Source organism: Chanodichthys erythropterus, chromosome 17, assembly GCF_024489055.1.
Source record: "Chanodichthys erythropterus isolate Z2021 chromosome 17, ASM2448905v1, whole genome shotgun sequence".
Classification (NCBI taxonomy): domain Eukaryota; kingdom Metazoa; phylum Chordata; class Actinopteri; order Cypriniformes; family Xenocyprididae; genus Chanodichthys; species Chanodichthys erythropterus.
This window is the reverse complement of record NC_090237.1, coordinates 24,474,063-24,498,484: the sequence shown is the minus strand read 5'-3', so window position 1 is coordinate 24,498,484 and position 24,422 is coordinate 24,474,063. Positions and strand designations below refer to the sequence as shown.

Below are 24,422 nucleotides of genomic sequence, written 5' to 3'. Positions count from 1 at the left end.
ATAGATAGATAGATAGAAAATAAATTATCCAATAAAGGTTACACACAAAACAGATTATTATAAAAAAAAAACAAAAAAAACAGACAGCATACCAACGTTCAACCCCCCAATGTTGAAACCAAATCTACACCCTTGGCCGTTACACTTTTTTGGCTAATGGCTGCAGGCTTGTCATCTAGTGGCTTTGCCTTCTAGTAGTCCTGAATGAACTAATTAACTGGTTCAGGTGTATTTTTGATTAGGGTTGGAGCTAAACTCTGCAGGACAGTGGCCCTCGATCAGAACAGAGTTTGCCCACCCCTGCGCTAACCCTACCCATAACTCTATCCCTCCATCCATTAGATCCACAGAGGTGGAGCTGGACTAGGTCAAGCTCAATCCATGATGTCCAGAGAGGTGGAGCTGAATGTCCTTTGGCTCTGCAGTGAGATTCAGACATCACATAAGACATGCATGGCTAACCAACTACACAGAAGGTGGAGGAGCTCCTTTTTTAAGCAGATTTATGTTCATATTAAGATCATCAGCTTGCACTTATTACAATCTTTATATTATCAAGTGATAATAAGCAAAGTTCCTTAATCTTCGGAACGCAAAGTAAGATATTTTAGTTGAAATCTGATGACTCAGTGAGGCCTCCATAGGGAGCAATGACATTTCCTCTCTCAAGATCCATAAAGGTACTAAAAACATATTTAAATCAGTTCATGTGAGTACAGTGGTTCAATATTAATATTATAAAGCGACAAGAATATTTTTGGTGCGTCAAAAAAAAACGTATTTAGTGATGGCCGATTTCAAAACACTGCTTCATGAAGCTTCGGAGCACAAATGAATCAGTGTATCGAATCATGATTTGGATCGTGTGTCAAACCGCTAAACTGCTGAAATCACGTGACTTTGGCGCTGCGATTTGATATCGACACGCTGATTCATTATGCTCCGAAGTCGTTATTTTGTTTTTGGCGCACCAAAAATATTCTTGTCGCTTTATAATATTAATATTGAACCACTGAACTCACATGAACTGATTTAGATGTGTTTTTAGTACATTAATGGATCTTGAGAGAAGAAATGTCATTGCTCCCTATGGAGGCCTCACAAAGCCATCGGATTTCAACAAAATATCTCAATTTGCGTTCCGAACATTAACAAAAGGTCTTACAGGTGTGGAACGGCATGAGGGTAAGTAATAAATGAAAGAATTTTCATTTTGGGGTGAACTAACCCTTTAAGATCTTTCAGAGCTATTGAATGGCTTTTAAGTTTAATGTCCATCACAATGGACATTAGGTTTTAATAAAATTAATTATTAATATAATTTTGTCTTCATTGTTGTGAACAATGTTGGGGAAAGGGGACCTATTATTCTCCTTTTCACAAGTCTCTGGTATCCCCAGAATGTGTCTGTGAAGTTTTAACTCCAAATACCCCACAGATCATTATAGCTTGTCAAATATGACCCTATTTGGGTGTGCAGATTAAAGGGATAGTTCACTCAAAAATGAAAATTCTGTCATCATTTACTCACCCTCAAGTAGTTTCAAACCTGTATGAATTTCTTTGTTCCGCTGAACACAAAGATATTTGGAAGAATGTTTGTAACCAAAAAGATCTCGCCCCCCATTTACTATCATACTATAAATACTATGGTAGTGACTGGGGGGCGAGATCTGTTTGGTTACTACTGACATAGTTTTTTCTTATCAGTGGAAAAAAAAAATCAGGTCTGAAGTTAAAATTGAGCAGGGCTGGATGATATGAGAATATATGTTGCTGATATAAATGATCAACTGTTTGAGATTTGCAAGACAAGACCAAAAGCTTCCATCAACTTTAATGTAAACTGCACAGAAAACCAAACTCTAAACATGCCATTTGCACTCCAATGATCATTTCTCCTGATCACCACAAGATGGCACAAGCACTTCATTTTGCAGATGCCATGAAACAAGGACTACAGAACTAATTCTTATGAACAATACATATTCTTCTTCTGCCCAAGACGTCAGCATTTCAACTCATCTCTGAGGCCACTGAGGCTCCTGTGGGCGCCTGCCATATCTCAGCACCAAAATATCATAGTAACATCTGAATGGGCTCTTTTAAATTAGGGCAGTAATACAGAGGCACACTTCAAAATCCTGATGGCAAGTACAACGCACATGTAGGTCAGAACATGAAGAACAGTGTAGTTCACTAGTAACATTCAAACCATCAATGTTATTCACCTAATCAGATTACATCCAGATAAACTAAGATCAGGAAAACCTAGGACAGTCTGGAAAATTAGTCTCCTTTACATTTTGCTTTGATTGCAAAGTGTAAATCTTCTGGCTTTAAGTCAGTCTGTTGGCAGGAACCGCTTGGAACTCAAAAACACAAATCTGATGAATTATTATGTTTTTAATCCATACAGTATCCGCAATCTGAAGTAAAAAACGGCTCTATAAGTAAAGCAAATTGGGTTCAAGTGAAAAGATGCCAAGATACGGTGTCCTCCATTCATTTTACTCAAGGCTCTGAACCTCTTAAAATATATCAAAATGTTTTTCAGACTTAAATGTGGATATTGGTTGACTTTATGTACTAAAACAAAGCTAGTAAGTAGCATCAAGCTAGTCCATATGTGTTCAGAAGGATATAACTGGTCAGGAATTACTGCAAGCATCATCATTGAGGAAGTGTCATCAATTAATCAGGGCGATACAGTGATGTGACCTTCTCTGTGGTTCTCTAATTGTGATTAGCAGCTGCATGCGAGAGTAAATGAGCACCTCCTGCAGGTTTATGTCTTGTTTGACAGGAAGCTATTTACTGGGACTTCCTCTCAATGCATTACTAGGATGCAGCTCATCTGCAAAGCCATTACAGACACTTATCTAAAGAGAATCTAATGCAGAAATGCATAGTAGATAAATCCTTTGAGAGGTTAGGTCTTTTTTCAAGTGTTTTTTTTTTTTTTTTACCAAAGCAGAGTGTCTAATTCGACAACATACCAAAACCAACATGTTCCCTTTACAAAAAATAATAATAAAAGTAAACCCAAATGGCAAACAAACATCCATAGGTGACAGTATCCACATAACGCTCTTCTTATTGTTCATATTTCATGAGGCTATTTGTCTCCTGAATAAATCTGGGTGTTACGAACTGACACGCATGAATAATTCACTAGATTTTCAAGGATTCTGTTAAATGTGTATGTGCAGACGATTTTCTGTTTCACTGGACATCCCACAATGCACCGTAAAAACCATGGAGCATCAATGCTCACTATGCTCCCTTACCAAAAATTACATCACATTTCTAAAGCTCGAAACTCAGATGACACGCAATAGAAAATTAGAAAAGACAAAGCGTTATTTTGTTTGCTTGTATGTTTGTTTGTTTTTTAATGTTAGCAAAAACACACATCGCTAGATGGTTAGTGAACACATAGTTAACATTTATAGGGCTGTTCAATGATAACCGTGGTCACTGTGTACAAAATAAGAGTCTGTGTTTACGTAATATATGTGTGTTTGTTTTGTGTATAATTATTATGTATATATAAATATACACACATACATGTATATATTTAAGAAAAACATCTTATATTTCTATACAAATATTTTCATTTATATATAATTTAAATATATAAAAATATAAATATATTTATATATTTATACATACATGCTTATATTTCTTAAATATATATATATATATGTATGTGTGTGTATTTATACATACATAATAATTATACACAAAACAAACACACATATATTACGTAAACACAGACTCTTATTTTGTACACGAAAACCACGGTTATCGTTGAACAGCCCTAATTCATAATTAATATTTGGCTGAAATGTTATAAGGATATGTAACAGAACAATGTGTTTAAACAGCACAAAAAAAGATATAGGTCTTGTCTGTTGTTGATTAAAGGCACAATATGTAAGATTTTTGGATTAAAATAACCTAAAGCCATTAGAACGATGTTATAATTTTTTTTGACTGGTGTACTTACATTATCTAATATTCCAACATTTAAATCCAGAGTAAACAGCTATTTTATCCAGTGTAACGGTCCATGTCACTGCGTCGCCTTTCAATGACGTCATATCCGTGCTACCCTTTCCCTTGCTTCCATACCAAAGTAACGTTAATAAAACGTTAACAAATTATCAAACGCATTTATCAATGTATGATCGTGCTCTGACAACGGCAGTGATGTCTTGCGCGTATACTTCAATGAGAGCGAGACATCACTGCCGCTGTCAGAGCGCGATCAGACCTCACTAAGCGAGTGCTGCATGTAGTTGGACATAGTGGTGTTTTAGAGGTAAAAAATGATATCAATACTGTTCGGTTTCTCACACAAACCGATCGTTTCGTGTCTTAGGACATCAATGTGTCGTCACAAGCTGCAGGGTTTAATTTGGATTTGTCCATGCAAGGTTTTTGGTCTCTTATTGATCGAGTTCCCATTCACTCCCATTATCTGAATGACAGACGGCAACGGTTGGAGTTAAAAATCATCATTTGTGTTCTACAGAAGAAACAAAGTCACCTACATCTTGGATGCGCTGGGGGTAAGCAGATAAACATCAAATTTTCATTTTTGGGTGAACTATCCCTTTAATGTTTTGAAAAAGCGATCTGTATTTTTGTTGATTCTGGCCTGATTATGTTGCAGTGTATGGGTGCGCTTAGTAGATTTCATAATGATCTATAATCTACTCAAAACAAAAAATATAATTAGCTATATATATTACATTATATTTTATATAATGTAATATATAGCTAATTATATTATGTATGTGTGTGTGTGTGTGTGTGTGTAAATATATAAATGTATATATTTAGTACAAACTAGAGCTTTATAGCCTTTCAATAATTTACAGTCTTTTGCTGTCCCAAATTTTCATTACACTGAGACATATGCCATCACAGATTTAGATCACCTGTGTGGGGGTTGCCTCCCATTTCAGCAGGAAGGATTTTTCTCAGGAAAACACATTAGCATATTTGCTAGAAATAGTCTGTCTGGGTTCTGAGGTCGTGTGGGGGAGGCACAGCGGTGGATCTGTCATTGGAAGAGGAAGGGAAATCCAGGCCAGTTTGATAAAGTGCACAGACTAGATGCTGAGATGAAAATTGGATTAAATGGAATTTAATCTACCATTATTATGTTATCATAAGGAAACTGCATTTCGTTATGCTTTGGTTGAAAGAAAGCATGTGCAAATTAATCTGGTTATTTTGAATGAATACAGTTTAAACTATCATCACTGCTGTATTAAAAGGATAATAGCACAACCCTTAAACAAACTCACACAAAATAAAAATACTGTCACTTTTTTATTTGACCATGTAATTCCAAACCCATAAGCTGTTATTTTCTTATATGGAACACAAAAGGAGAATTTTGAAGAACATTTATACAGTATATTATATAAAGTGCAAAAGGTTCTTTATAGCGGAAAATGGTTCTTTGGATTATCAAATGTTTTTAACACTAAGAAAATAATATTCTTTTAAGAACAGTTCACTGAAATGTACGGAAGAGGATTAGGGCCAAGCAATAATAAAAAAAAATAAAACCATCTCGAGATTAAAGTTGTTAAATTTCGAGAAAAAAGTCGAGATAAAATGTTGAGAATAAACTCATTAAATTATGAGAAAAAAGTCGTTAAATTACGAGAACAAATTCGTTAAATTACGAATTTGTTCTCGTAATTTAATGACTTTTTTCTTGTAATTTAATGACTTTATTCTCATAATTTAATGACTTTATTCTCATAATTTAATGACTTTATTCTCAACATTTTATTTCCAATTTCTCGAAATTGAATGACATTTTTCTCATAATTCAACTAATTTTTCCTCGTAATTTAATGACTTTATTCTCAACATTTTATCTCGAGTTTTTTCTCGAAATTTAACGAGTTTTTTCTCAATATTTTATCTCGACTTTTTTCTTGAAATTTAATGAGTTTTTTCTCGTAATTTAATGAGTTTATTCTCAACATTTTATTTCGACTTTTTTCTCGAAATTTAACAATTTTAATCTTGAGATGGTTTTATTTTTTTATTATTGCTTGGTCCTAATCCTCTTCCATAGAAATGTTCTTTTGGGAACTCAAAATGGTTCTTCTAAGGCACCACTGCAAAAAAAAAAAAAAAAAAAAAAAAAAAAAAAATTGGAACCTTTATTTTTTGTTTATTTTAGTGTACAACTATAACGAACTTACACTATAATGAACTAGACTGTCTAGCTCCAAAAAGAACTAAAATGCAGATATAATAGATTTGTAATCAGGGTTGCCAGGTCTGTGCCCCAATAGCCAGACAAAAGTAGCCCAAAAATAGCCCAATGCGATTTTCTCCACTGGGGGGCTGAATTCTCCACTAATTTTGTACGTCTGGGTGGTGTTTTGGGGGTGTTGGAGTGCCAAAATTGTACGTACGGGAGTGGAAATCAACCCGGGGAATATTTTTTACCTGCGGCAACAACTTAAAAGTAACCCAATTCTGTGGGAAAATCGCAGACGTGGCAACACTACAATACATTCACTTTAAATGATGAATAGACCGTTATTTAAACTATTATTCACTAAAACTCTTCACAGCAACTATGGCTGAGGTTTGACATAGACATTTGATGTCACTGACATATCAATTGTGCCATAGGCATCATATTTGACTCAAATACTTTGTATATTTGATTGTCGCTGAATGGAAAAGATCTATGTGAAGATTCTTTTAGATAACAAAATAGCAGCATACGGGTTTGGAACAACATGTTGGTGAGTAAATAATGACAGAATTGAACAAACATACTGTACTTCAACATATGTTAGTCTTGTCTGTCCTATACTGTAGGTCTTTAGCCGCTTTAGTGCACAGTTCATGGAGGTCTTACCTCAAGCTACCACACTGTGTGCTACTATAATTCAAACCACCTCCCACTGAGACTTAATGGAGACAGAGAGGCAATCACAGTTCAAACGCAGCCAGATTCTCCTACAGCAGACATCTGCTCATTATCATTTACCACAAAGCAAAAACTGATTTGGATTTTCTGCAATGAGCCTTCATGGATTATATATGGATTATATATGGATTATTTCCCTGCCATTGAACTGAATGAGAAAATTAAAGAAAAACTGAACACGAAAGACAAGCCAAACACAGTAAGATGGTGCGGCTGGGAGAGTATTGATTTCCTCTCGGCATGGACTCAGTGACACAGCAGCAGCAGTGCAGGCCGCCATGTGTCCCAGCACTAACCCACAGAGCATCGATCTGGACAGACTCCCGCTGTTAATACTCAGGCAGCCTGTGCTCTCTGATGCCGTTCAGGGTCTCTTAAACACAGGTTAAAAACACATGGGCATGACTGTGGAGGTGAATCTGTAAGACATGGACTGATGAAGCAAGTATGGGGATTGTTCAAAGCAAACACTGAATATATATGTATGAGTTCATTGCAAAATTGTACTTTCCGAATGAGACTCTGAAAGCATAATTTTACTATTAAGTATCAATAAGTGACTACATTTATTTATGCAGGGTGCAGTACGCATTGATAAAAGGCCATACACAAATGATGTCTAATCTACACCATCAAAAAATACTTCCTGTGTTGGGTAATAGCATCCTGGAGTTTTCATTTATTATTGAGAGGTTTATGGGGTGGAAATGCACCATTAGAGTTTACCATCCATGCACTGCTTCAGCCTGGTGGTGTTCTCTTAGCCAATCAAAATTTAAGAAATCTCGAATCTTGTAAGAAAAGTTTACAAACCCGAATGTGGCACTTGTGGTACTTCCTAACATAGAGGGTTTCTTTTTTCTGTTAGGACAATAATACCACTTTGCAACATGATGGCTTGATTCATATAATCATATTAATAAAGCTTCCAAAAGGGGGTTTTCACAAACAAAGCCATAGAAGAACCATTTTGGGTTCCTGGAAGAACCTTTCAGTAAAACATTTTTTTTTCTTTGTGTGATTTTTTTTTAAAATAATCTAAAGCAGTTTTTCACAAACTTTTTCTGCCAAACCCCCCTTTTGTAGAGAATATTTTCAAGCCCCACCCCCCATATTATGCAAAAGAGACTGCAGAGGTCTCTTTTGCATAATAATCTGCTAACTACTATCCCTCAGCCCTACTGCACCCCACTTTTCTCCTCCGTGCCCCACAGTTTGGGAACCACTGATCTAAATAAACTTTATTTTTTAAGAGTGTACTTAATCACAACCTCAACATCTGGCCTAATATAAAAAATTAATTTATGGAAACTTCCAAATGGTGCATAATTTCACAATAATAATAATAATAATAATAATAATTAAAGCTTCAAGCAGTGATGAAAGGGTCCTCGCACCCAGGCTCACGGCCACCCGGTGGCCTTAGGAAAACAGTGGGCGCCATGCATGTAAGTGAGTAGATACATGAGAAATATGGCAAAGTCATTTTGACGTGCCATACTTCCTGCTGCCAACAGGTGGTGCTTTGACCATAACTGAATATTGCCATATAGATGTCTTCAGGCCAGGACTATTATCATAATGTGATGACTGGAGCAGATCAGACATTGTATGCCTGAGTTACAACAACTTCCCATTTTGTGGCGTTAATCGCATACTTTAGCACTTTAGCCAAGTGTTGCATGATTTAATGTGTTTCTAATATTTGATACTTTCTGGCATATTTAAATGTGTTTCTGGGAGTGAATTACAGTGTAAAGCATGCCATTTCCTGTTGCTAGCAGGTGGCGCTTTGACTAACTGAATATTGGCATAAAAGAAGTCATTAGGCCAGGACTCTTATCAAACCTGCGAAGTTTGGGCAGATCGGACATTGTATGCCTGAGTTAGAACAGCTTCCTCTTTCATGGCGAACTGACTAACTGAATATCGGCATGTAGATGCCTTCAGGCCAGGACTCTTTTAAAACATGTGAAGTGGATCGGACATTAGCCCTGTCCAAATACCCACACTTGCGGTCTTGGCAACTTAAGAGCGTGTGCACGCGACAGGAAGTAAGTGCGCAAGACTGTCCCATGTCTTAAAAATGCCCAAGTGCAGTGTCTTTAATGATGACTAAACCCACACTATCTTGAATACCGCTTCTGAGCAGTATTCGAGGCTAAGCGTATCCCATCATGCATTATGTTCGGGAACTCAAAATCGCGAAATCGCGAGATGTCAAGGAAAACATTAGACTGTAAGTTAAGTTAATTATATATTACATATAATTTGGTAGTAAACTATAAAGCGTTGCACATTTTATTGATGCAAAGATGGGTAGGCTGTGTATTTTGTACATCATTTGCAACTGCAATAAAAGCACCACAATTTTAATATTGTGTCTTCTGTTAGTTACATAGCGACCACTGAACAAACATTTAGAAGTGTATTTTAAAATGCAAAGCACTGAAAATAATAATGAATAAAAAATAAATAAAAAAGCTCTGTAAACACTTGCATTTTTTTGCAAGACTGTAAGTGTGTCCCATCAGGTAATCAAAAGTTCTACACACACTTGCAGTCTTTACGCCCACTTGAACACTTGAGCCAAATACAGGAAATAAGTCACATAAGCAGGCAAGTGGTCAAGTGTGAAGACCGCAAGTTTGAGTATTTGGACAGGGCTATTGTATACCCGAGTTATAACAACTTCCTGCTTCGAGGATAAACATCGAAATTAGTCAGGCCGCCACGGACACGCCCTTCAGTGAAAACTTTTTAATTTAACATGACAAAGGCCTTTAGATTAGACTGACCAAATATGATGTTATTCTGACAAAATCTCTAGGAGGAGTTTGTCTTGAAATGGCAAGAAAATTTGCAGAGAAAATTAAAAATACCTCACTTCCTGTTGGGTTTTCAGATTTTCAACCCTGGGAGTTTTTTGTAGGTATTGGGCTGTTACATGTGTCTACCGAATTTCATACCTGTATGTGAAATGTAGCGCAAAGGGCGCTTAATTTAAATACTGTAGGTGGCATTACTGAGCCATTTTTCCACACCTGACTCTGAAACCCATATCAGACGTACATTTACACCACTTCTGAAGCCTGTTGAAAGTTTTAGAGTTTTTGAGCATGTTTAGGCCAAAAAAATTTGATTCATTTTGGAGAAGAAGAATAACTGACAGAGCAATTACAATAGGGTCCTCACACCATCGATGCTCGGGCCCTAATAATAATTCTCATTGCTAAGTAGTCACAGAAAAATGAAAATATTATAAAATTATGATTTCCAGGTCTGCAAAAAAATGAATGGAATGAATGGAGATAAATAACATCTTAAAGGTGCCCTAGAATCAAAAATTGAATTTACCTAGGCATAGTTGAAAGTTCAGTACATGGAAATTACATGCATTGAGTTTCAAACGCTATTGTTTCCTCCTTCTTGTGTAAATCTCATTTGTTTAAAAGACCTCCAAAAAACAGGCAAATCTCAACATAACACTGACTGTTACGTAACAGTGGGGATCATTATTATGTATGACCCCAATATTTGCATATTCAAGCCCATGATCGAGGCATTACACAAGGGCAGCCAGTATTAATGTCTGGATGTGCACAGGTGAATCATCAGACTAGGTAAGCAAGCAAGGACAACAGCGAAAAATGGCAGATGGAGCAATAATAACTGACATGATCCATGATAACATGATATTTTTAGTGATATTTGTAAACGGTCTTTCTAAATGTTTCGTTAGCATGTTGCTAATGTACTGTTAAATGTGGTTAAAGTTACCATCATTTCTTACTGTATTCACGGAGACAAGAGCCGTTGCTATTTTCATTTTTAAACACTTGCAGTCTGTATAATTCATAAACACAACTTCATTCTTTATAAATCTCTCCAACAGTGTGTAATGTTAGCTTTAGCCACGGAGCGCTATCAAACTCATTCAGAATCAAATGTAAACATCCAAATAAATACTATACTCACATGATCAGACACATGCATGCAATATGCATGACAAACATATTTTAAAGATCCATTTGAGGGTTATATTAGCTGTGTGAACTTTGTAAATACACTGTATTATAGTCGAGAGCTCGGGGGGGCAGGGAACGCGTGATTTAAAGAGGCCACAGTCTGAATCGGTGCATAGTTAATTATGCCCCAAAATAGGCAGTTAAAAAAAATGTATTAAAAAAAATATATGGGGTATTTTGAGCTGAAACTTCACAGACACATTCAGGGGACACCTTAGACTTATATTACATCTTGTAAAAACTGGTTTTAGGGCACCTTTAAAATTTAAGAACATTTACAGTGAACATAAGTCTTCTAGTCATGTTCAGCTCTAAAATATTTCACAGTTTTTGTGAGTGCGATGTATATAATTATTTTAAGAATTCAGTAATCAAAAAAAACACAGAAAAGTCATGGAAATGCAATGGGCAAAAGGTGTGGAATATGACCTTTGAAAACAAAACCAATTCTTGATGTTGACCCATGTATTTATGTCAGTCATATTTCTGTGCTTGATATTTGAAATGACAGCACAGTTTGGTCTGAAAGGACTCTTCATGTTTCACAGTGATGGCAAGAGGTGACCTTTTATGAAGAAATTGGACTGATTATTGAGGTGCATTACATAAGTCCAGCAGTGGCAGATAATGAGCAATGACTCGCTCCATAAATGCAAGTCAGCGTGTTGTGGTAACGTGTGGCCCCATTACACACACACCCACGTGCCACTCAGCATACAAAAGAGCCAGCGTACTGTCAGAAAGGACTTATATTCACACGGCTAACAGACCTGATCCGATCCATATTATGATATAGTGTTCAAAACCAACGGCTGGTTAGGTTCAGCTGTTAAAGTTAACCCCTGCTGGTAGATGCTGTATTTTCATATTCCATTATGTTATAGATATAGATACCGGTTCTCAGTTTTTTGGAGGCCTCTTAGAAATGCTGAATAAAGTAATATATTTTATTGTTTGCTGCTTGTGATAGCTATGTTCACCTGAAGGGTTTGCTCTAAAAAACAAAAAAAAAAAAGGGCATTCTAATTTATTTTCATATATAACTAGGCAGGGTATAAATGAAATAAAGTACAATACACATTTTTATTTTTAAGGCTGAATGACACCTGTTGTATTTGATAACCAAGCCAAGATCACTTTTAATAAGTATGTCTCAGCATCCCAAATGTCATCTATTCTTTTGAAAATTGTCAAAATAAATAAATAAAATGAAATGTTAAATTTTAATTTGATTACATTTTAATACATTAATTAAATTGTTAATATTTTATTCCTTGATTTAATTACAACCATTTTTGACAATAAATATTCACAACACAATTTCTGGGGTGAAAAAAAAAAAAAAACATTTCATAGGGCCCTTTTACTGTAAATAATAATAATAATAATAAAAATTATTGATTGATTGATTGATTGATTGATTGATTGATTGATTGATTGATTCATTCATTCATTCATTCATTCATTCATTCATTCATTCATTCATTCATTCATTCATTCATTCATTCATTCATTCATTCATTCATTCATTCATTCATTCATTGGTTGGTTGGTTGATTGAAAGTCTTGCTTTTTGATTATTAAAAATTCAATAACACTTTTTGGACTGGAATCCAGAAAAATTAAAACAGAAAACATGGAATTTGGGAAGAAATTAAACAGATTTTAATTAACATTTTTGTTAAACTATTATATTTTTTAGTTATTAAACTATTAAATTGTTAAAATTGTATAATTTTCATGATTTCAATTAATTAGACATGCTTTTGATTAGTAAAATTTTATTTAACCATTACAAAAGAATCCAGAAAAATTAAAATGGAAATAAACTGAATTCAGAAAAAAACAAAATTAAATTAAATTAAATGGAATACTTAAAAATTTAAGAAGAAAAAAAAAAGATTTTGGGAGAAAATGATATAGAATTTGAAAAAAAAAAAAAAAAAAAAAAGGATTTCATAGGGCCCTACTGATTCTACTGACACAACTCTGCCGAGGACAAATATATGACTCCAGCGCTCTTCACGAGAGGGACGTCCTGTACGCAAACGCTTCATTCAACCCCGCCAGAGTCAAAGACGCTTAAGCTGACACAAGCAGAAAGAAGATCACAGAAACATTCCTCTCATCCTACACAGCCGCTGTTCAGCCCTCATGAGCATGACCGCCTGTGGAAATCACATCAGTGTGGAAGCTAATACGTGAATGAAAGAGTCCTCTTAGCCTTTAAGCTAATATTTATGGCACAGACAACAGGAGACACATGCCACCCGGGGGAATTAAAGGGAAAATGCCTGTCTGTCTGTCCTCAGGCTGTCTCACATGATAAGAATAATCTTACATAAAGACGCCAGTGACATCACCACAAAAAAGAGTGGTGAATTATAACTAGGGATCACTTCACTGTGCAAAGTATGAAAGAAACTTGTTTCTTTATTGTTGGCAGATTAGTGGTAACATAAGCTCAGTAAGGGATAATGAACACTATTATCGCAAAATAAAACCCCGGCAGGGTGTATGATTAGGACCGCGATGAAGAGTGGAAATTAAAGGCCCACTGAATTGCCATGGAACATGCAGCATTTTTCAATGTGTTGATGTAATTTCAACTGAAACAGGACGACAGGGCAGGACATATCGGACAGCTCCGCCACCTTTTTAAAATAGCCAATAGCGTTTTGTTTATACCACAGAGCGGCCAGAGCCGCTAAACTCAGTAAAACCTCAGTTTCCTTCTAATCTCTAACAGTTTCCTCTCCTAATCTCCTCTATATCACTTTAAAATACAGCATTCTGTGCAGAATTCAAATGGGTCCGATACCCTTTGTGGTCTGAGCCGACTCACAGATATAATCCGCTCTGTGCTCTCGTGTCTCTGGGCCGGAGCAGACTGTGCTCGCGCTGCGGCGGTTCACGTGACACTAACGCAAAAACAGACTTCATTCACGTCAATGAAAAGCATATTTACGCTGTCTGAATCATTTCCTATCCTCTATTTAGTGCATTTATGTGCCGTTCATAGGGGTGTGACGAGACGGGTAACTCACGAGACGAGACTCGAGATTGAGCTCACGAGACGAGACAAGATTTTTACACACTATTTTTAAGAAACCCTCAATGGCGAAATACATGACTAGAAAAATATTCTGCAGGTGTATTTGAAATGTTTTAACTAATCATCTTGTAATGAATGTCATTTCAGTTCTATTTTCTGTGTATGAATTATTATATGATTTTGCATTCATTAGGGAGCCGTTTTCAAAATGCGGCGTATTGAGATCGCGTTTGAATGCGCGCTCGTGTTTACTTTCACTTTTACATTTGCGTGTACTCTGTAAATATGGAGCGGTGGCGACCGTTATCCAACTGAATTAAATGTTTTTTATTTAAATACAAAGCAAAACCACAGTGGAGGCGTAATGTAAACGTAGCGGTGGCATATGCTTTCCTAATCATCCTAACCACTCTGTCATGGCATCACGAGACTACTTTTCGCCTCACGAGAAATCTCGTCACACATTAGTCTTGCGAGATCTCGTCACACCCCTAGCCGTTCACAATGTAGAAACTAGTAAATGTGTGAACAAATGACCGATTTCAGCTGAGGCTTCAGTGTCTGTTTATAGTGTAGGAGGGGGCGGGACTTCAGATTCTGGAGAGCATTTGATTGAACAGAAGATCTGATGAAAAACTGAAGTGCGAAATCTGTGATCCATTTTAGCGGTAGTGAGAAACTTGAGGACTTATATCTCCTAATTGCGAATGTTGTCATTGTTTTGGAACACACCAGCTTATTCATAACCTTAGGGCTAACATATTCATACTAAAAGCTAAAAAACTTAAATTTTGATTTCATTTGTTATGATTATTCAATTATTATTAGTTTGATGTAGTCATAATTTTCTCTATGTTCATTTACTAGTGGTTCAACGGATCACAAAACTCAGATCATATCAGATCATATCAGGTTCAGATCATATCATGGTTATTAAGTCACAGATCGGATCATTTTTCGGATCAGTAACTTTGCATTTATTACTTAGCCCACTTTAACTACTCTGATACCACAGCAGAAACCACTAGCCTAACTAATACATTATTAAAGGCAAGTGAACAGACTGTAAAAAGAACAAATACTGTACACCAATTACAAGCATAGATAAATACATCATAAAGTTACAAATAAAGTATAAGGTCTAACTGTAGTATTCATTTTCACTGTATCAATTTAATATAGATTAATCTTTGTTAAAGCTGTGTTTTGTTGTTTGATTTACATGACAGACAACAGCAGGTATTTATAGGTTGCTGTCACTTTAAGAGTAAGTCTCAATTCATTCAATTAACACATAACCGAATGTGTTTACAAGAATTCTTGCCGTGAGGGGTATTTTGACTGACTTACTGCGTGTATGTGTCCATCCAAGTGCACTGAGGATGCGAAAGAGAAATCAATTTGGAGTTTGCGAGCGATATGAAACGCGCCTCTCTCTCTCTGTTTGCGCGCGAGTATGTATGTGCGTCTGTGCGCACCGATAACAGCGTGGCGTGCGATACCGAATTAAATCCTCTTTTGCCTCTTCTAGCGCTGGAATGGTTTTATATCTATTTAATGTGTAAATTAGCAAGACAAAGCATGTGCAAATGATAACTTTTCACTCTATTGCAGTAAAACTTGCAATTGATCCACGAATCACATGCATCCCGAACCGTGGGATCACGGATCAACAACAATCCGGTTAACCACTATTATTTACGGGTTTTCCGCATCTACTGCTGCTGCTGCAGAGTAAGGACGGGACTTGCTAATGTCAATACACACACGACACTGCTGTGAGCAAGTGAGACGTGCTGCTGCTGTACAATATATCAGGCATGAATTATCCGTAGCATGTGTACAGTATACATGTGGAGCTGGGGAAGGTGGAGGGTTTCTGAAAGCACGCTGTAAACTGCTAAAGCAAATACTGACCAAGTATTTGAACATTGAGCAGCGAGTTCATTGGCTACTGATACAGCGGAAACCAATCAGCTGTGCCCTATAAAGAATGATGTGACTGCAAGCATATCAGCCTGCACCATCTATAAACAAAATGCAGAGTGCTAGTCAGTTACTTTTCAGGAAGCATTCCTGACAAATGCTTGTCAACAAATCAACAAACCAATAATAACACTCTAACACTTTTCAAGGCTTGCATCAGTCGCTCAGAGAGCTCTGAGAGTTGCTCAGAAGATAATGGCAGGAAGTAATTGGCAAGTCATTTGTTTCAGGTATTGTTTATAAGAGCACAATTCAAGGTGAAATGCCCATCTTGCTAAGTGCTTTCACGGTAACTGTTCCTAGATAGTGAAATCTTCGAAATTTCCGCTCCATAAAATATCTAAAGGCGGTCTTCCTTGAGTTGATGCATATGAATAACACTAATATGAAATTTATTGAATTATGTAGAAATAAAACAATATATTGCCTTCTAAAGCCATTTTTGTCTAATCAATGCTTTGCCTAATCACTGCTTCGTGCGAGATGCCCGTTTCATTGCAATCCTGAACATCCATCATCCCAACCCAGGCCTGTAACATCACCACTACTGCACCCCTCCTGCCGCAGAGGCTGTTCCTAAGCAACCACCCCCGGCAACCAGATTGCCATAGAAACCGAAAAGAGAGAAATCACGGAGAGGGCCTTAACATACATGGGATGTGAGAAATCGGGGGATATTCCACACTGTTTGCAAAACATTCCACCTTAAATTGATTGCGATTTTGGGATGTTTTAGTAAATTATATATGTATTTTAATGGCCTATGTAAGTAATATATCACTTCACTATATATATATATATATATATATATATATATATATATATATATATATATATATATATAAAACATGTGTTGTCAAACTGTCAAATCGATTAATTGTGTGTGTGTATGTGTGTGTGTGTGTTTATATGTGCTGTATGTTTGCGTGTATATACTCATATATTATACAGTATATTTACAAACATTAATTTTAGATGCAATTAATCAATTTGACAGCACTAAAATATAAATTGTAAAAGCGAGTATGTACTGGAGATGAGCTAGTGAAGCACCAGTGTCTCTCTATCTGCAAACAGAAGAAAATATAATGCCACTGAAGGCCAACGAGTTTAAGGCCCTCAGGAGACAGCTTGTCACTTCATCAGTCTGCTCCTGCAGAGACACAGAAAGGTCACCATCACCAACATACGGCTACCTCACTCTGATATTTTTCTTCCTGTTCTTCACTACCTTTCTCTCCCTATCCATCTCTTTTGCTCTTATTCAAGCAACATGAATCACAAAACATCCAGGGAAAATCATATCTCAGCATGATAACAGCAACAATTAAATGAGCAAATACTGACAAGCACCACAATATGGTGGCTTTGTGGTTTAAAATATGAGTGTGCGAGGCTGCAGGTTCAGTGCAGCATATCGATTCATGAACTTTGACTCTTTTACCCAGAAGTAAAACATTTAACCACAGGTCCAAATTATAGAAGCTTCTTTCTGCCACAGAATAACAAAATGAAAAAGTAATTTCAATGAAAAAGTAATAAAAGTAAGATATAAACTCGATGAAGATAAAAAGTCGCAATAACTTTTTTTTAATTCCGTGGTAAATAATTATTGTTAAAGGTTCCCTCGAATAAAAAATTGAATTTATCTTGGCATAGTCAAATAACAAGAGTTCAGTACATGGAAATGACATACAGTGAGTCTCAAACTTATATAAATCTCATTTGTTTAAAAGACCTCCGAAGAACAGGTGAATCTCAACATAACACCGACTGTTGCGTAACAGTCGGGATCATTAATATGTACGCCCCCAATATTTGCATATGCCAGCCCATGTTCTGAACATTATGAAAGGTATTAGACAAGGGCAGAACATCCGGATGTGCACAGCTGAATCACCAGACTAGGTAAGAAAGCAAGAACAATAGCAAAAAATGGCAGATGGAGCAATAATAACTGACATGATCCATGATAACATGATATTTTTACTAGTGATATTTGTAAATGGTCTTTCTAAATGTTTCGTTAGCATGTTGCTAATGTACTGTTAAATGTGGACTTGCAGTCTGCATAATTCATAAACACAACTTCCTTCTTTATAAATCTCTCCAACAGTGTAGCATTAGCTGTTAGCCACGGAGCACTATCAAGCTCATTCAGAATCAAATGTAAACAATATAACAGTATACAATACTCGCAAGAAAATTACTAAAATTACAACTAAAAAAAAAAAACTAAATCTAAAAATAAATGCTAATTCAAAATATTATTAAATTCTATAATAGTATATAAACAATAATAAAATAACACTGAACCAAAACAACCACAAAGTATTCTTCAAGCCACACCATCCACTCAAACCAAAATGAAAGCAGTCCCAGCATAATTCATTTTCATCTCATATAACCACCAACTTTTTCTAACACAAACAAAGAGAGCTCTAGCAACACTTACAGTGTAATATGTTTTCACCAAATAATTGAACACAAAAGCAGGGCACTGAAGAGGGAAAGAGTAAGGACACCACTTTTCATTTGTCCTGAATGGCAGTCTGAGAGTACAACAGAGTGACCTCTTTGAGACGATGACACATGAGCAACATCGCCTTTAGAGAAACTAGGGCACTAAAAAGACACCTTGTTTGACTAACCAAGGTAAGAGTCTGGAGACTAACTTTGCTTTATTTAAAGGTGATAGAGAGGATTTTTTCGCCGACTGAGAAACCAAAGACTGTTAGTGAGTTTTTGAAATGAGCGCATGCGTAAGAACAACCCCCCTCCTCCTTTCATTTCAAGGGAACACCTCCCAAAACTTGTGCACAAGTATTGGAACACGAGTGTTTACCACCGGCATTCGCTGTGTTGTGTTAGTGGATTCATTATGTCGGACTCACCGCAGGTAACTCATAATCTGCAGTTGTTACTCCTGTCTCCTGACAAAAACATTGCATGCGGCGCCTGTGAAGTGTGGAAAGTTACTGGAGCGCGCAGCCGCTCGTCTCTCACAAGGAACGTAATGGCAGTGATTGACAAGCCAGAGGGCCAATCATTTACGCGATTATCACGTAAACGATTGGCTGATGTTTTTAAGGCCCTACCTCGTGCACAGATGATGTATATTAATATTATTCCTTTCAGTGCACCTAATACATAGTCTTTTATCAGTTAGTAAAGACAGTTTCAAGTAATATTGCAAAAATGTATAAAACAAAACATCCTCTTTAGCACCTTTAAATCTGAAGTGTGTTTTTGCACCACATGAATCTCGTGATGCACTGGCTTCTGACAAATAAAGATTTATGGTTATATAGTGCGTCCACTGTCCACTACTTTTATAGTGGGTCCATTACTATACAAATAGTACTTTCAACCAAACAAAAGTATCATTACTGCTGCATTAAAGAATACAAAAGTTGAATTATCAACTTAAATGGCATGCCCACTGTACCTACCATTTTGCCATCCACTGTATATAGCCTCTTGACCACTCCAGAGTCCAGTTTGATGGCATCTGTGATATCCGTGAGAACCTGCTCAAACGAGTGGGCCGTCTTCTTGTTGAGAAGGATGCGCACGGCTTTCCGAGGCTTTACCCCACTGCGGATTATGGTCACCAGTTTGGGCCGAATGAAATCCTTGTTGTCCTTGATTTCTATAGACCCCGCCTTGGCGCTGGCCAGAGAGGTGGGCGCTCGTGCTGATGCAACGGTCCTGACATTAACTGACCAGTTGGGATTGACATTCTTAGTGTATTCCAGCTTCTTGTAAGGCTCAATTGATCCACACACATAGCTCTCCCCTGTGATACAAAATAAAATAACAGACAATCAGTGAGAATCAAATCAGTTGGATTCCTAAATGAATCATTCACACAGGTTTTGTGAACCGCTTCAACAAGATTCACAGAGAAGGTTTCACTTTTTTGATTTTTGATTTGATTTATTCATGAATCAGGCGTTGATACTTACAGTATATCATTAAAAACATACCAGTGGTTTTCTCAGTGAATTTCCAAAGGTTGCTGCAAATACCATAAAAGAACGATTTTGGTTCCCTAAAGAACCTTTCAGCAAACAGTTCTTAAAGGAACAATTTTCCTTACTGTAAAGAACTTTTTTTTTTTTTTTTTTTTTTAATCAAAAGAACCTTTTTTTGTAATGGAAAGGTTCCATGGATGGTAAAGTGTCTTCATGGCAATTAAGAAACTTTATTTTTAAGAGTTAAAGGTGCCATAGGTGATTCTCTACAGAAACATTTTTCATTATACTGGTAGAAAGTCTCCTCATATGCTCATAGCAACCACTATGTTAAAAGGTCTAAATATATTTTTATAAATATATTAATCTCTGGAAGGCATAGAATCCTAAAATGTTCATCCAATCTTTATATTTGGTCCGAAATAAATAATATGATGTCCTACCTGCCTGTCAACATATGTTTTTAAATACACTCGCACACCGTTCACGCAGACATCATACGTCATCAGCACATTTCATGCTATGCAGGGTTTATAAAGACAGACCTCAGTCACAGAGCACCGCAAACAAACAGAAGCCACCTTTTACAGTTCCTACTACATCAAAACAATGAGCTTATTTTGCGTTTATGCCATAACTACTATAATTAAGAGATGACAACCCACGACGTTCTAACCGGAGCTGTTCAGTCAGATTCAGAATTATGCATTTCCATGTCTACAGTATCAACACCAAAATTAATCTGCAGCAGTCAGGTATAAGCTCTCTAAGTCGTTTACGTTCATTATTATTTTTATGTTATTTGCTTTGAGACATGAGGTAGTTTAACGTAGTGTTGTCAAAAGTACCGACTTCAGTACCTATTCGGTACTGAAATTTTAAAAACGTGACGCTTTGAGCGCTGTTGAGTGGATTCGTTAACATCTCTGATTGGCCGTTGTTTTCATGGCTCATCGGATATGTCTGTGCTAGGATACGTCTCAGCTAACGCTGTAAAAACGTTGTAAATAGTCATCAATTAATCTCTTCACTAAGCGCTTACAAAGATACACACGGGAGCGTTTGAAAGCAGGCGTCTATGGCGGATCGGTCCACTGTTAGACGCCTGCTTTCAATCGCTCGCGCTCCCACTTTCAAAACGCTTTCAAATTCAAACACTTCCGTGTGCTTTCAAATGCTCCCACGCGCTGATCATTGTAGCCAATCACAGGCATATCCGATGAGCGCGTCAACACAATGGCCAATCAGAGATGCTTATGAATCCGCTCAACAGCGCTCAAAGCGTCACGTTTTTAAAATTTCAGTACCAATAGGTACCGAAGTCGGTACTTTTGACAACACTAGTTTAACGCCGTCTCTTGTGGAGCTTTGCCGAGAGCAGCTGTGTGTGCGCGCATTCATGTGTTATGGAGGAGGCGTGGCTTTGCACAGCGATTTGCAGGTTGGGTGGGTTCAATGCTAGCAGGCTAATGTTAGCATTTCCCAGATCAACCACTACACCTTTAAGTATTGACTTCAATTTTGGTTTGTTCATCAAACAAAGCTTTTGTCTGGCTTTGGGAAAGCTTGTATGAACTAAATTTGTATTACTTTTATGATACTTTTGCTTCCTTATTAAACCTTGAATGCTCCAGTTCAAAGTTCTTTATTTTAAATGCATGGGAGAAAAAAAAAAACTTCACCAAGTTGTTACATTTCTCAAACCTGTATGAATTTTTTTCTTCTGTTAATCACAAAAGAAGATATTTTAAAGAATGTAGGAAACCAAACAGTTGATGGACTCCATTGACTTCCATAGTATTTTTTTTTTTCTAGTATTTTCATACTAGGAAAGTCAATGGGGTCCATCAACTGTTTGATTAACCATATTCTTCAAAATATCTTCTTTTGTGTACAGTAGAAGAAAGAAACTCATACAGGTTTGGAACAATGTGAGGGTGAGTAAATGATGACAGAATTTTTATTATTGGGTGAACTATCCCTATAAGTTCTCCAGTTCGGATCTCCAGCAGTAAGGAAGTCATATGGTTTTTGAACAGCATGAGGAGTAGAACACAACATATATATATATATATATATATATATATATATATATATATATATATATATATATATATATATATATATATACATATGAACTATGCCTTTAATGAGGGTTTGCTATGCTTAGTATCATATGAGGATACAGAAGGAAATTCATAAATTTGCCCACAGACAGTCAATGGACATATAAGCTCCTAATAACAGTCCATAATGACAGAGAGGTCACACAGTCAAGGTTAAGTGCCCAGTTGAGACTGAAATCACCTCCAACTCCCTCATTTACATTCATTCTACACCTGCAGGCAGCACTGAGAATGAATAAATGAATGGGTGTCCTACATAGAAAAGCATCAGAGAAACCACTGCTAATCAAATTTAACACATAATTCAAGGAACAAGTTATATGTATTAATTTCAGCTCTCAGGTATAGGTCAACATTGAGAGAAAGGGAGTGGTATGGAGATGCAGAAGCTGTTAAATATTAATGAGCATTTTAAAACGATTATCGGTTTAAATCACAGGGCACTCTGATATCTGCTCACAGATAATACAAGCTTGATCTTTGTCCAGGACAATAAACCGTGCTCTGTTTCTGGTGTCAAAGACCCTGGATGTAAACACAAGGAAAGACAATGACTTTTCACATTGTAGATTCTCTGATTGTTGTACACACTGTAGAGATATTATGTGCTTAATAGGTTTTGATTAGGTCAGAGGAACATAAGAACTGAAGGAAAATAAAGGTTCATTTCAAAATAACTAATTTCATAGTATACAGACATTACTGTCATTCACAACAGAGCATATAAGTTAATTACCTCAAACTACAAAAGTCTTGTTTTAAGATAGCTGGTTTCTAGATGTTCATTAGATGGCCCATTTGCTGTGTGAGCTTGTAGACCATCTGGGACCAGCAATAAACCAGCTACTAGGTCATCCCAGCTTTAAGTGGTCTTTGGACAGCTAATGACTACTTTAGACTAGATGTTCCAAATCCAGTTTAGACATGGTGTCCTCATATGGAGAACAGGTAGGCATATGTATGTAACCTAAACAATCCAAATCAAGACACACATGATGAACAGCACCATGTGCCTCAAGTTAAACAAGAAACAAAAGAAACTGGTGTCCTGAACCTGCATATACTGACACCCAGGCTCACCTTCCACCAGCTGCTCCATGCTGGTAATTTTCGACCCGTCAATGGCATAAATGGTCCGGACCCCCTGAGGCAGATTTACATTATCTGATAGGGAGCGGGTGAGGTCTGCGAGCAGAGCTTCGAAAGACCTGAATCTGTCGTTGGAGATAGCGTACACAATCCCTTTAAAGTACCGGTCTCCATTGCGGTAGAACCGGACCTTCTTGGCTTTCTTCTCGGAGCTCAGAGCCTGTAAGGTCCGGGTTCGGTACAGGCTGCAGTGGGCGCTGTGTGTGGGGCTCGGGAGGCCGTTCGCCCGTGAACCCGCACGGCTGTATCTTTGTGCTTTGTCCCGTTCGTCGAAATGCTCCAGCTCCATGTCAACACCAGGGACTGTAGTACGTCTATGGAAAATTGTGTGGGGAAATGTGGATAGAGGAGTTATGTTCAAATTAAAATCGCATTTATTATTTTCAATATTTCCCGATTTTTTTCCCCTGAATTTAAAAGCATTTTTGTTGCATATGCTTTTAATGAAAATTAATAAACATTGCATATGCTATATATATATATATATATATATATATATATATATATATATATATATATATATATATATATATATATATATATATAGCCTATATATAATACAATAAATAAGCTGCTGGAAATTTACATTTCCGTTTGCTTATCCAACTTACAAAAAAATATGATAGGTCTAAACATTTATTTAAAAAAAATCTATTTGTTTTTAACAATAAATTAAAGTGTTATTTATATTACACATTGTAATAATTATATATGTAATATTCAAGTTATTTAAACACGCCTAAAGGGAAAGCACAATGAAGAAGTCGCGATTCATCAATTAAAAATTGGTATTAATGCACTAATAAATCTAATGTGTCTGATGGTGCATCATGCTTCAAAGACAAAAAAAAAAAAAAGCATATTCATCTTACTTGTGCGCGTGTAGCTATCCGATGAGCACAGTCGATATGAAAGCATGCATCTAATAGCTTGTCATCTCTTCCAGCGGATGCTGGTGATGGTTTTTAAGAGCAGGAGGAGAGAATCATGTGCTCTGCTGGATGGGGCGGATGGGCTGCAGCCGGTGTCTCTCTGCCCTTCTCGCTCTTATTTAATGCAGAGAGACTGCCAGTCTTTGTCGTATTCATGGAGAAAGAAATCCCTCAATGAATGAATACG

General features: G+C 36.7%; 1 protein-coding gene across 5 annotated transcripts in view; it reads right to left on the bottom strand.

Annotated features, from left to right (window-relative positions):
* The window catches only part of LOC137004552 (serine/threonine-protein kinase DCLK1-like), a 47,856-nt gene extending 24,264 nt beyond the window's left edge, over positions 1-23,592 (bottom strand). For all 5 annotated transcript variants that reach the window (XM_067364978.1, XM_067364980.1, XM_067364979.1 and 2 more), the window contains exons 1-2: positions 23,235-23,592; positions 19,504-19,850 (exon numbers count right to left, since the gene is read on the bottom strand). In XM_067364978.1, coding sequence (XP_067221079.1) covers positions 19,504-19,850; positions 23,235-23,592 — 705 coding nt within the window. The remainder of the gene's footprint in view (positions 1-19,503; positions 19,851-23,234) is intronic.
* Positions 23,593-24,422: the final 830 nt, after the last annotated feature.